Source organism: Rhea americana, unplaced genomic scaffold (assembly GCF_003343005.1).
Source record: "Rhea americana isolate MKP2758 unplaced genomic scaffold, rheAme1 scaffold_309, whole genome shotgun sequence".
Taxonomy (NCBI): Eukaryota; Metazoa; Chordata; class Aves; order Rheiformes; family Rheidae; genus Rhea; species Rhea americana.
The window spans coordinates 244489-257970 of NW_028186434.1; the positions used below are offsets into that span (position 1 = coordinate 244489).

A 13482-nucleotide genomic window follows, 5' to 3' on the forward strand; every position below is an offset into this window, starting at 1 on the left:
ATATGAACCCTAGGAGGAGGGGGGAATGTTCTTGCAAGCTTTGTYCCTGTATATCTCAAAACTGAGAAGAAGCAAAAGTAAAGCGTTCCACATATTATAAACAGTCTTTACTTCTTTCTCAAATCTGCCACTTCCACCTGATCGGTGACATTATTAATGCTGCCAAATACAGTGCTCTTGAAACAAAAAAAAAAAGACAAAATTTGCAAACAGCAAACAAATGTTGGTGTATTGAGTAATCACTTTTTTTTTTTCTTCCTTTTTCTTGGAATAAGAAACAACTCACCTGTCCTGGAATCTACTCTGTGCTGTTTGCAAATGTCCTGGTAAGGGATAAAGCTARTGAGCAGGAATTCAGGAAGGGATGTTTTTGAAATATGGTCCAACTGACATCTGCTTTTAATTGATCTCTTGATTATGAATACCAGTGTGTTAGGGTGAGTGTTTACAAACTGCATTCATTCAAATAATTGTCATTTGTTAGAAAGCAAACTTTTCTTCCAGTAGAATATAACAGCTCTGACTTGGAAAAATTCATCATACAACTTTCAGACAGCAAGGTACTCCCTAAACATTTTGCTTTAAACAACAAGTATGGGATAACCYGAAAACAGAAAAGTCTTTTCAGTTTAGAGTTTATCCAGGCCTGGAACTCAAGTTAAGTAAGGGATCTCATTGTGCCCCAGAACTTTTCTAGCCTTATAAGCACATGTCTAGCTATAATTACCCATCTGGGTAAGGAGAATACTGAACCCCTTGTCCAGGTCCTGTTCCCATATGCTAACTTTCAAATTCTGTAGCAGGATCATTTCTGTAGTAGAATAACAGTAAGCCTGAAGCAAGGAAACAAATACTGTTTTCGCTTCATGCTGCTGTCTATAAGCGGTTTCATCCAATCTTTAAAATCATCTGAGTATGTTAGGATGTCTAGAGTTACTTTTCTTTACTTACACTACTGTATCTCTAGTCTATATCTCTAATAGAAAGACAGCTGTGCAACTGATTGTAAGTCAAGATCAGGATTCTAGGATTTCRGCAGGTTTTTAGTGCTGGGTATACTGTTGTTAATTCTTTATCTGTTACATCTGCTCTTAGGAGACAGGTGTGTGCAATCTGTAYTGATTTGTTTATAGGCATGTCCTCTTACATTTATAATCTGTAGTTGTTGAAGGGGAGTTGTGTATGGTCTATGCTCTAATGACATATCAGTGGCCATTAACAACTTCTTAGAATATCAGGCAGAATTATAGAACTTTCCAGTGATGCAAGAAGACCATCTTTTGTACAGGGACTTCCACATTTCCATTTATGCCTTTGTATATTTGTGCATGTTCTGTGTGTGCATGCATGTCTGTATTCATATTGTGGCTTTTGAGTTACTACTACTCTGCAGAGAGCAGAAAAGAGAGCTCACAGGAAAGACCCTGGAGACCTTCCTCCTGTAGTGAACCCAGAGAGGCAGGGAGCTTCACAACGTACTTGACAACATCCTTCAGCAGCTTACAGTGCATACTTGAGAATGCAAGCTGGTGCAGAAAAGAGATTGTCCTTTCCAACGCTCCTGTGAGGTGCCTTGTGCCTTAAGTGCTGCTTACATCTCTCTGTTGTGCTAAAACACAGGGGCTGAGATTCTGACCAATCTTCCCCTTCATTTTACCATTTAAGCAAAGAGAGACTATTTCTGCTGCGGTACCTGCTCACTCAGTTGCAGTGAAATAGGCAGAGATCACACTAGTGTTTCTGAAGTGATAAAATTCTATTGCAACACAGAAGATAAGCATATGAGCTACTGAAGAACTAAGGATTTTATGTATAATAGTATGAGTGTATTTGCTTTAGTTTATATTTGCACAAACACACCCACAATCCTGATCTGATAGGATTGTAGTTGGTGCCTGCCTTCAGTAAAGTGTTATTCCAGCCTCCTGTACATAAAGCACTACTCAGAGCAAGAGTGGACTGGCTACAATTTATAGCAACAACATTATGAGGACTGTAAAATTCTAGAAAGCAATTAAAAGGATTCAGAGCATAGGGAATAGGATTTGAGGTATGATAATAAATTAACCAGCCATTGTTTATGCTGCTTAGAAAAATGAGAATAAGAGGGATGACAAGGTTTCACATAATCCCCACAGTAATGTGTTACTCCTGGTAAAATGATCGAGGCTGAAGCAGAGAGATTCAACATATAAGTAGTTTGTACAACATGACAGTCTCGCTTCTTATAAGTCACAGGTRGTGTAAACTGAAGGATGCTCCTCTGTGAGGTCTTAAATAAATCATAGGTTTTCATGTGCTGAGATTATACAGAAAAAACTTCCTGAAAACGTACGAAGTGTTGTTCTAAGTCATGTTGTATCTGGGCATCAGAAAATGACCCAACTCGTCATATACAAACTGCAGTGAAGAAGCATGATTTTTTCCTTATTTTACTGCACTACAATAATGACATGATTATTTGTTAACCACTGTGTTTTCATCTGCGTTGTGGAATGGGATTTCAGTCTTGCAGTCTAAAAGCTTGGTTTTCTTTTTTGATTTTCAAATAGTGATGGCTGTTATGAGCCTTACAGTGAAATAAAAATGGGCCCTCCCTTCTCTCCCTGCTCCAAATATAGAGAATTGTAAGCAGTGACATTCTGAAACAATTGCAGTCATTTTATAGCTCACAACTGAATTTCTACTGAAATTAGATTTTTCTAATCCAGATCCAGTACCTGGATTAGAATAATGCTGTGGCATTTTTGGAACAYGTTTTAGGCTCAAAACTAGAATGCTAACTTTGTGCAGCATTCTACAGGAGAGAATTGATTATATGAAGTCTGGAGTGACTTAAAAAAAAAAACAGACACCAAGATGTGTTGTTTTATATTTTTGCCACTTTTTGGTAGGTAAAAGAATAAACCTGTTTTAGTAAGTTGCCTATAGAAATGCTGTAAATGCAGTTAGGAAGCACATGGACATGAAAACTGTCCTGATAAAACTGGAGTCCTCCAGTTTCTGATAACTTGATTGCATWTATAATATAGAAGACTAATATTCCTATGGAACCTGAATTAAAAAGYGCCGCTTGATTGACAGGTGTACTCTTACTTCTACCTTCTCTGTTTTTAATGATAATTATTTTAAAAATTCTAATTTATTTACAAGAAATGGCCACTCACAGCACCAGTCCATGTCTGCAGAAACCGTGGCTTTCAGTATATTCTTGAGAGGGGACATTGTTCAGTAATTCTTGTATTTTGGATGGAAAGTGGAGCTGCTTAACTGTTTCAAGGTGAAGGCACTGCCTTCATTATGAGCTTGTTTCTTCTGAAAAGGGCTCTACCTGTTAGCTACAGCCTTGCTGCCACTTCTGCTTTGGAGCCATGTAGCAGGTGACTGYTGTCAGACTGCCAGTCCCCACGGGATGGCGCTTGGGATGTAATTACTGAAAATCGCATTCCTGTAGAGTACACTGGCTCTCACTGAGAAACTGCTTGCAAGCCTCACAGTTTTGCTGTCTGCTTCCAAAGCCTACCATTTCTAATCTCAATTTCTTCTATGGATGGTGTTTTCTAATGTGAGAGGGGTTTGATTCTGTAGCCTCCAAGCCAGTACTTTGCTTTGCTTTATTTTAGGGCTTTTTTGTTTGCTAGGGTTATCAAAGCATGCAAGGATTTGCAGAAGGTATATAAGGAAAATTGCATTTCCTATTTCATTGTCTGCAAAGGGCTTACAGTTGAGTTAGAAACACTTGATTTTTCTTTCAGTGAAACCRAGCTCCTGGCTGTGTTATTCTACCAGGCCCTGGTTGAAACTCCGTTTTCAGCTACACTGGTGGCCCTTTATTCCTGTTTGCAGATGTTAGTTTTATTTGCTACTGTAGAGGCAAATGAGAACTTAGAGAACAATTTATACAAACACAAAGGTGTCATAAACTTGCCAGATGGAGCTGAAGCATGAACAGTAAACAAGAATAGTGAAGTTTAAGATAGCATCCATAAAAATAATAATAGTACCTTTCAGTGTATTTCTTATTTTTAATCTGTTCTCATGGCCTCTAAGGTATTTTTTTAATCCGTTAGTTCATGAAAGAGGTACTGTCTTGTCATGAGTRGTTCACTGCCATCATCAAAAAAGCTCAACACACAAACCAAGCAGCTTACCACTAACAAAAATCACAGAATGTAGCTTTGCAGGATATCATTACCTCTGTGTGTAAGCAGGAGCTAACGAGTCTTGCAAATGTAAATACTCCACCTGCTCACTRTAAGGAGGCAAAAATTTGGCTAATGGACATATCTGAATGCAGTGTAATAAACTCAGTTCCCTCAGGATAGGTCCTCCCCCAAGAATAGATGTGTATTCATAACACAAGTTTAGCTAATGCAGAATAAAAGCATAGGGATGCCAAGGCAACTCATGTCTTTCACCTGTGTTGGGAAATGTAGCAAAAAGCTCTTCAAGTTTCTGTGTGAATGAGTTAGGAAAATTCTTTTACCACCGTTAAAGCATTAGCTAGAATTGAGAACATTTCAGGTAAATTTGCTTATGTGGCTGAGGTAATGTAGTAGTTTGCTGCTGCTGACAGGAGTATCTTACCCTACCTGCCATCATGTCTTCTCCTCCCTTGCCTCCAGCGTGGTCCAATATCCATATTGTGTTCCCAGGAATCATGTGTAGATTCTTGCTGTTTGTCAATACTTCCTGTTCATGGTGCAGCAGATGAGGTGGCAATGTGGGAGAACCTGCATTTCAGAACTGACAGTCTTCCTCACTGCTCTACTAGATTTTCACAGAATCATAGGATCAGTAAAGTTGGAAGGGACCTCTGGAGATCATCTAGTCCAACCCCCCTGCTCAAGCAGGGTCACCTAGAGTATGTTGGACAGGGTTGCATCCAGGTGGGCCTTGAAGATCTCCAGAGAAGGAGACTCCACAACCTCTCTGGGCAACCTGTGCCAGTGCTCCATCACTCTCACAGTGAAGAAATTCCCCCTCACGTTCAGGCAGAACTTCCTGTGCTTCAGTTTCTGCCCATTGCCTCTTGTCTTGTCACATGGGACAGCTGAAAAGAGTGTGGCCCCATCCCCTTGACACCCTCCCTTCAGGTACTTGTACACATTGATAAGATCCCCCCTCAGTCTTCTCTTCCCCAGGCTGAAGAGGCCCAGCTCTCGCAGCCGTTCCTCATAGGGCGGATGTTCCAGCCCTCTGATCATCCTTGTAGCCCTATGCTGGACTCTCTCCAGTAGCTCCATGTCTCTCTTGTCCTGGGGAGCCCAGAACTGGACACAGTACTCGAGATGAGGCCTCCCRAGGGCTGAGTAAAGGGGCARGATCACCTCCCTCGACYTGCTGGCAACAGTCTTCCCAGTGCAGCCCAGGATACCATTGGCCTTTTTGGCCACAAGGGCACATTGCTGGCTCATGGTCAACTTGTCATCCGCCAGCGCTCCCAGATCCTTCTCTACAGAGCTGCTCTCCAGCAGGTCAGCCCCCACCCTGTACTGGTGCCTAGCATTATTTCTCCCTAGGTGCAGGACTCTGCACTTGCCCTTGTTGAACCTCAGGAGGTTCCTCTCTGCCCAGCTCTCCAGCCTGTCCCAGTCTCTCTGAAGGGCAGCACAGCCCTCWGGTGTGTCAGCCACTCCTCCTAGCTTGTTATCATGGGCAAACTTGCTGAGGAGGCACTCAGTCTCCTCATCCAGGTCATTGATGAAGAAGCTGAACAGGATAGGACCCAGTACTGAGCCCTGGGGAACGCCACTAGCCACAGGCCTCCAACTAGATTCCACGCCACTGACGACAACCCTCTGAGCTCTGCCTTTCAGCCAGTTCTCAATCTACCTCAGCGTCCACTCGTCTAACCCACACTTCCTGAGCTTATCTAGGAGGATGTTGTGGGAGACAGTGTCAAAAGCCTTGCTGAAGTCAAGGTACACAACGTCCACTGCTCTCCCCTCATCTACCCAGCCASTCATTCCATCGTAGAAGGCTATCAGATTGGTTAAGCAGGAAAATAATCACCGACGACTAAAAGCACCCGCRACCCRTCCCTGGGTGGGYATGAACCACCAACCTTTCRGTTAACAGCCGAACGCGCTAACCGATTGCACTAGTCATATTTGTTGGCTTATTTAAACAAGAATAGCAAACACTTGATCTGACCAAAATATTTGCAGAGAATGGGATGGCCTTCTCTCCCTTGCAGACTCAACTCCAAGGTAAACCATACTCTTCCTGCCTGGACATTCCTGGAGGAAGCCCACTATCCTGGTACAGAGTTGTCAGAGCTCACTAGCAAGTCCTCTAATCCTAAAACACATGTTTAGGTAGGTGCAAGAGAAGCTCTTTGCAGGTGCCTATGTCTCTCCATTAAATAAAGAGGAGGTAGGGCTTAGAGTAGATGCCTAATTGTAAGTAGCTCATACTTGGTGARACAGGTTTCCAGTAAAGTGTATTCTCCTAAAATACACATGCACTATTTAGCCATGCTCTTTATCTTGGAAATCCTACAGCAGTCTTGTCATTGTAGGAGAACATATGGCAAATAATAATAATTGCCTATCAAAGGATTGCTCCAAATCATCTCCTTAGACCTATTGCAGTGTGATTACCACTTCTGGGCTCCAGACTGGACTCTTTACATCCTCCTCCTGGGTGTTTTTGCATAATTATGTTCTGTTTCAAACAATTCTTTGCTTTAAAAACAGCTAATTCCACCTTACTTTATGCAGTTGACTGAAGCAGCAAACAAAGTGCCGTATTAGTCCAAGCATTCTCTTAGTAGTCRGCAGGGAGAGAATAGCATTTCCAGAAAGCAGTTCACAGGTGGACTGGGTTGTTCAGGGAGATGCCTGTCTCTCTCCACTGACTGTAGAGGAAATCAAGTGCCATTGTGTTCTAACTGGATAGCACAGCTCCAGAGAATAAGTTGGTATGCTTTTGGTATAGCCATATGATATTTTCAGATTTCCTGTGAGGGCTGACAAAATAAAAGCCTCTTTCCACATTAAGTGCTGGGCAGGCAACCTACCAAACAGACTTGTGAGAAGATTTTGCTTTTCTTCTGTTTAGTCCCCAAATTAGAAGACTTGCCACAATTGAGTCTGTAACAGTCTTTCCTATAACCCTTTCCTTTTTCCGTTAACACCATAGTTAAATGAAATTCTGAGTACGTCCCACTTTTAAGGGTCGAAAAGTAAGAAAAGAAGGTTCTCCTAAAGTTTCTTGTTTCCTAAAGAACTTGTTTCAAGGAAGCATCTAGACAATAATTGTAACCACAGTAGATCCAGCTATGCAAACATTCACTGGGAAAACTGAAAATCTTAAGCKCAGGCACTTAGTAAGGGTGACATTTTTGGAAACTAGTTTCCAGTAATCTTTAAGAAAAACATTGTTAATGCTCAAGACCAGCAGTCAGGGAACTTGAACATGGCTTTCAACTGCAAGTTGGATACAATTGCCAGGTCACCATGGATAAGTTRTTTCATTCCCACACTTTAGTTTCTTTATCTGAACTATGACTGAGAGTGATGACTATGCAGTGCAGGTTATGAGAAATGCCGTTTAGGCTTTTGTTTGATTAGTTTCACACATATACATAATGATTTTGATGGTTCCTTTTTACATAATGCAAAAGTAACCAGAAATGATAAATATTATCCAACAGGTATGGGTTTATTGGCCTTCTGCAAAGATATGATCATTTTTGTTGACACACTTAGTGTGATGTCTTTTTAGATTCTCTAGTAACCATATCTAGTAATCTCAGAGTAATCATACCTATACTTTTGTAGGAAACTCTTTGCTTTCCTTTCTGTACCTAAGCAGTAATTGTATGTTCTTCTAATTTCCATGCAGGATTTTGATGACTTATCAGAAACAGACATAAGCAGTGAGGATCAGCATCATAAAATCAAGCCTGACCTTATGGAAGAGGAGCTTAAATCCAGGTTATTTCAACTTGCTGCTAAAATGAGTGACAAGGAGACCTCTTCTGGTGAAGAACAAGAGTCAGAACCTAAAACAGATCCTGAGAACCAGAAGGAGAGTTTGTCCTCTGATGAAAATGGCAAAAGTATTCATGAGGAGTTGAAGAAGGTAAGCAGTCATTAAAGAGGAGTGGGGTCAGCACTGTGAAAGCTAGAATTCAGAAAGAGAAGTTCTTGACTGGAAAATAAAACATAGTTGCTTAATAAAATTGAAGTCCTTTACACTGAGTCTGAGCCTGTTACCCTTGCACAAGTGAAACTTTAATTAATGTGTGTTTTCTTTCTGTGATCCTCCAGAACCACCTCAAAAGCAATGAACTTAGCTTGTGAAAGTGACCTTGTGTTAAGTGACCTTACAGTGAAAAGACTTTTTCTTATGTTTAGATAAAGTTTCTTGTATTTCAGTTAGTGCACATTGCTTCTTACCCTTTCACTGGGTACCACGGAGAAGACTCCAGCAGTCTTCTTTATTCTCCCCCACATCAGATACTTACAGACATTGAAAAGATCCTCCTGAGCCTTCTTTTCTCCAGGCTAAACAGTCCTAGCACTCTCAGCCTCTTATCATGAGATAAACACTCCAACGCATTAATCATCTCTGTAGCCTTTTAYTGGACTAGCTTCAGTATGTCCACATCTTTCTTGTACCAGGGAGTCCAGAACTGGGCACAGTATTTTCAGATGTAGTCTCACCAGTGTTGAATAGAAAGGAAGGATCCCCTCCCTTGACCTGCTAGCAGTGCTCTTCCTAATACAGGCCAGGAGGCTGTTGCCCTTCTTAGCCATAAAGGCTCATTGCTGGTCATGTCAAACTTACTGGCCAGCAAGACCCCCAGGTCCTTTTCTGCCAACCTATTTTCCAGCAAGTCAGCCTCCAGCCTGTACTGGTGCATGGATTTATTCCTGCACAGGTACAGGACTTTGCATTTTGCTTTGGTGAACTTCATGAAATTTCTGTTGGCGCATTTCTCTAGCCTGTCAAAGTCCTGAATGGCAGCRTGCCCATCTGGTATATCAGCCTCTCCTCCCAATCCTGTATTGTTTGCAAACTTGCTGAGTATGCACTCTGTCCTATCATCCAGCTCATTAATGAAGATGTTAGACGGTACTGGTCACAGTATCAAGCTTGGGAGACACCACTAGTGACAAAATCCAGCTGGATTTTGTGCTCCTGACCACAACCCTTTGAGCYTAGCAGTTGAGCCAGTTTTCAGTTTACCTCACTGCCCACTTCTTTAGTCTATACTTCCTCAGTGTATCCATAAGGATGTTATGAGAAACAGTATCAAAAGCCTTGTTGAAGTCGAAAGAAATGGCATTCACTGCTTTCCTTTTCCCCACTGAGGTAGTCATTTTATCATAGAAGGCTATCAGGTTGGTCAGGCRTGATTTCCCCTTCATAAATCCTTGCTGACTATACCAAGTCACCTTCTTGTCCTTAATATGTTTGGAAATGGCTTCCAGGGGTCAGGGGGCGGGTGTGGGATTTGCTCCATCAGCTTCCCAAGAATAAAGGTGAGGCTGACTGGYTTGTAGTTCCCTGGATTCTCTTTCTTGCCTTCCTTGAGGATAGGGGTGACCTTTGCTTTCTTCCAGTCCTCAAGAACCTCCCTCTAATTGCCATGACCGTTCAAAGGTAATCAAGAATGATCTCACAGTGATACCAACCAGCTCCCTCAGCACTCATGGGTGCATCCCATTAGATCCCATGGACTTACATGTGCCTACTTTGTTTAAATGTTCCCTAATCTGATCCTGCACTACTGAGGGTCAATCTTCATTGCACTAGACTTTCCCATTGGTCTCAAAATGCCTAGGATTCCCAAGGGGAGATCTTGCCACTAAACTGAAGTGAAAAAGACATTGAGAACCTTGGCCTTTTCAATGTCCTATGTTACTCTTGCTGCATTCAGCGCTGGACCCGTATTTTCCCTCATCTTCCTTTTGCTGATGATATATCTGTAGAAGCCCTTCTTGTTGCCCTTCACTTCCCTCATCAAATTCCACTTGTGGTGGGCTTTGACTTTCTTGACCCTGAACACTTAGACAGYGTCTCTATAGACCTGGATCAACTATTCCTGCTTTCACTTTCTGGTGTAGTAGTTCTTTATATTCATTTGAATAAAACACTCCTCAAATGATGAAGAATAGATTTCCCATGTATTCTCCACACTGCCCATTAAAGCAGAGCTGTTGTGCAGTCAAGACACTAAGAGATGAATCAAGGAACACAACAGACAAGAATGAGCCTAAATGGATCTGAAGTATAAGGATGCTTGACTAGCAAGGGGCAGCACTGGGCTTCTGCATGTGCATTTTGTATTAGACCATCACTGACAGAAACAATAACTCTCCTGGAAGCAAGGATGCAAACCCAGTTGACTTTGCTGCCCAAGGTGAATGTCCCATTTTCTATTGAAAGGATGGAGAGTGCCCACACTTCAGACAATTTAAGGACATGGTTTCAAACCATCTACTCCTAGGGACATCCTCAAAACCTCCTTCCTGCTGCTCATATGTATTCTTACTTCTAGAAGGTTATACTCAGGTAACTGTTGTTTTGTCTTCCTTGCCTGTTCCTATGTTTCCAACTGGTTCTTCTTTCACYGAATAGATATGATAGATATTTGGCTTAAAACTACTTGATGAAGTTCCCCAATTGTGTAATCAGTGGAAAAGAAGAAATGCTTAAATAAGTAAGTAAACTGGCTCTGCTTCCACACATCTTTGAAAACTCCTCTCACTTTCTGGTGACAGTATTAGAGCTRAGCGGTTATATTAGGTAGCTGAGATTTTCCTGTCCTGCAGCCAGGCCTCCAGACATTTGGTAAGTGCCTGAGAAAGGTGTCAGGAATAGATTGACCAGAGTCCACTCAAAATCATGTTCTCAAAAGAATTGTGTCAGACATGAGAAATTCAGAATTATTCCCTACCCATTGGGGCACATCTGTAGTTTGTGTTGTGTTTATTCATTTTTATGAGTCTACAAAGTAATACTGATTATTTACTTAAAAAAGTAAAACACGCATCCTGTTCAGAAAAAAAGCGAATGCCCAAAGTTCTTAATTCTTTATTGTTCTTGGTTGAAAAAAAGAGTCTTAGTCATTCATAGCTGTATTCTTTCTGTCTATAGTAAAGAAACCAAAATATCCAAATGCTATTCATGGTCATGCTTCAGAGGAATTGATAGTGGAACTTGCTCAAGCTATAGAGAAACAGGAAGACTGTTTTCATTCTTATTCTGGACAGTTGTCCTTAAAGGTGATTTAAAATCTTCTGGCGTGAGTCTTCTCTTTGGTAAGGTGGCTGACCAGAATCTTACATTGAAATACTGAAGATGACAGTGTATGTTGCTAGTTGTGGCTTCGGTAACCTAAAACATGAAGGGCTATGCATATRCATAACTTTGCATATGCAATAATTTTAAGCATATGTGATAACTTTAAAATGAGTAGATGAAGTGTTTCAATGGTTGTAAGTACAGAAAACAGTATTTTCAGGAAATGAATAATTTCAGATACCTCAAAAGCCAGATGTCCCAATTTGATGCCTCTTTAAGATGTCTGTTTTTTTGAAGAATATATGTTTGCGGAACTACTGATTTTTCATATTAGTACTTAACATTGTCCGCCAGAGACCCAGAGTTCTGACCTGGGCATCAAGTTTCACATTGAGCATACACAAGCACTAACTCTCAGCAATTAAAATGAGACTTCAGGTGCCTACAGTGTGCTTTGAAGAACTCCTGAAAGTAGATCAAAAACTGTATTTTAGCCATCTGTACTTTARCAGTGGGCTCTTTCAGAAACTTCATTTCACAAAGACAAATCAGGAAAGGGAACATATGCTAAAAATATCCCAGTTTCCMAGAAAGGAAAAAACAGGTCCTCAAAAAGGACCTCAAGTGGTTGTCTTAAGAGTCAATATGTATGCTTAGTGATGTACACTTGATGGGTTTTATTTGCTGCTTTTATTTTCCCCCTAACTTTTAGTGCTCCTATTTTCAAGCTTTATTCTGGAACATATTAGCAACTTCAGGTCACTGGGAATTTCTAATTACAGTACATCTGGCCATAGAATAAGATTTCCAAAAACGTTTGTCTTTTTGGAAATTAAGTACCTAGTACTTATGAAAACCTGACGTGTCTGCACCTTTAGAAGTCTGAACGCCTTTTTTTGACAGGAGCTAGAGTCTCATACAATCCTATGTTGAGCTGATGCTTGAAAAGGAGCATTAGCTGTTTTAAGACTTGTATCCACTGCAAGAATTGGCACACCTCAAGTCTTCAGTGGAGAATTAGCTCAAGTGGGTGTTTATGGGTTCTCAGTTCTTTTCTATTYAAGTTGAGCTTTATAGTTCTATGCCTAGCTTTAAGATACAAGTTTGAAAATGCTGATCTTTTAATTTATTATTCAGTTTATGTGGGATAGTGAGGATTAGGAGGGTTTTAATTAACATAGGTTAATTTTGTGTCTTAGACTTAAATACCCTGAGGAATTCAGTGCAATCATTTTCAACATTTCTAAGTTTGTGGTCACCTAAAATGGTCTTGTGGAGGTTCACAGCTCTCTAAAATGAATGTAGGCTTGTTTTTATATGACTTTTGAAGTTATTAAGATAAAGAAGTAGTTCATGGTCTTTCAGGGGTGTGCAAGCCCCTGAGAAACCTACCTGTCTCAGCTGTGTCATGAAGGGTACAGAGAGCTGTGTATTTAGGCTGGAGTTAGCCTTGGACCTTCAAGGTTTCTGGTGTGAACAAACCATGATCACATTGTGCAACTTTTGTGTTAGTTAAACATGTTGTAGGTTTTCACTTTTAGTACAGTRATCTGCACAGTTCTTATGCCTTACATTTTTTTTGACTAAAACTCTAACCAAATACTTAAATAAAGAAGAAAAATGTAAATCCCTTTGGGAGTGTTTTAATGATACTAGGAATGCCAGGTATGATAAATGAGATATATTTAGCTCTTGCTCTCTTTTCTCTTTGTCTCCTTTAATACCTAAATGAAGATTAATAGGCTAGGAATATATTTCACAGTGGACCCCTGAATTACTTTTTCTAGAAAGCAATTTCAGTGGTGTCTAAGTAAATGTGGCAGTCTGAATACAGTCTATCACTGTGAACACTTCATCATAAACTATGTTATAGAGTATTGGTTTTTGCAAAAATGGCAGGGGGCTATATTTTTTTTGTTGTTGTTTAATTTGACCCGTATAGCATGAAAACTGAAATAAATGTTAAAGCCATACCTGCATTTCTCTTTTTGTCTCTTTCTATTTTTGTACTTTTTGCTTAAGATAAGAAAATGAGCAAATGAGTTAAACTTCACTAGTAACATTCATTTTTTCTCCTCTTTGCATTGTCGTGATGCTCAGTGTTCAACTTGCTGTCTGCTTAAGGAATTTCCTTTAATCCTTTTATGAATTTACCTTTGTTCATAAAATCTTACAAACTAGGTTTAGTAACATTATGTTTAAATCCTGCACTTTTCTATT

General features: G+C 40.5%; 1 protein-coding gene across 3 annotated transcripts in view; it reads left to right on the forward strand.

Moving 5' to 3' along the window:
* Window positions 1-13482, forward strand: part of MYRIP (myosin VIIA and Rab interacting protein) — a 207602-nt gene that overhangs the window by 175310 nt on the left and 18810 nt on the right. For all 3 annotated transcript variants that reach the window (XM_085309963.1, XM_085309965.1, XM_085309964.1), the window contains exon 10: window positions 7852-8091. In XM_085309963.1, the coding sequence (XP_085166089.1) occupies window positions 7852-8091 (240 nt within the window). The remainder of the gene's footprint in view (window positions 1-7851; window positions 8092-13482) is intronic.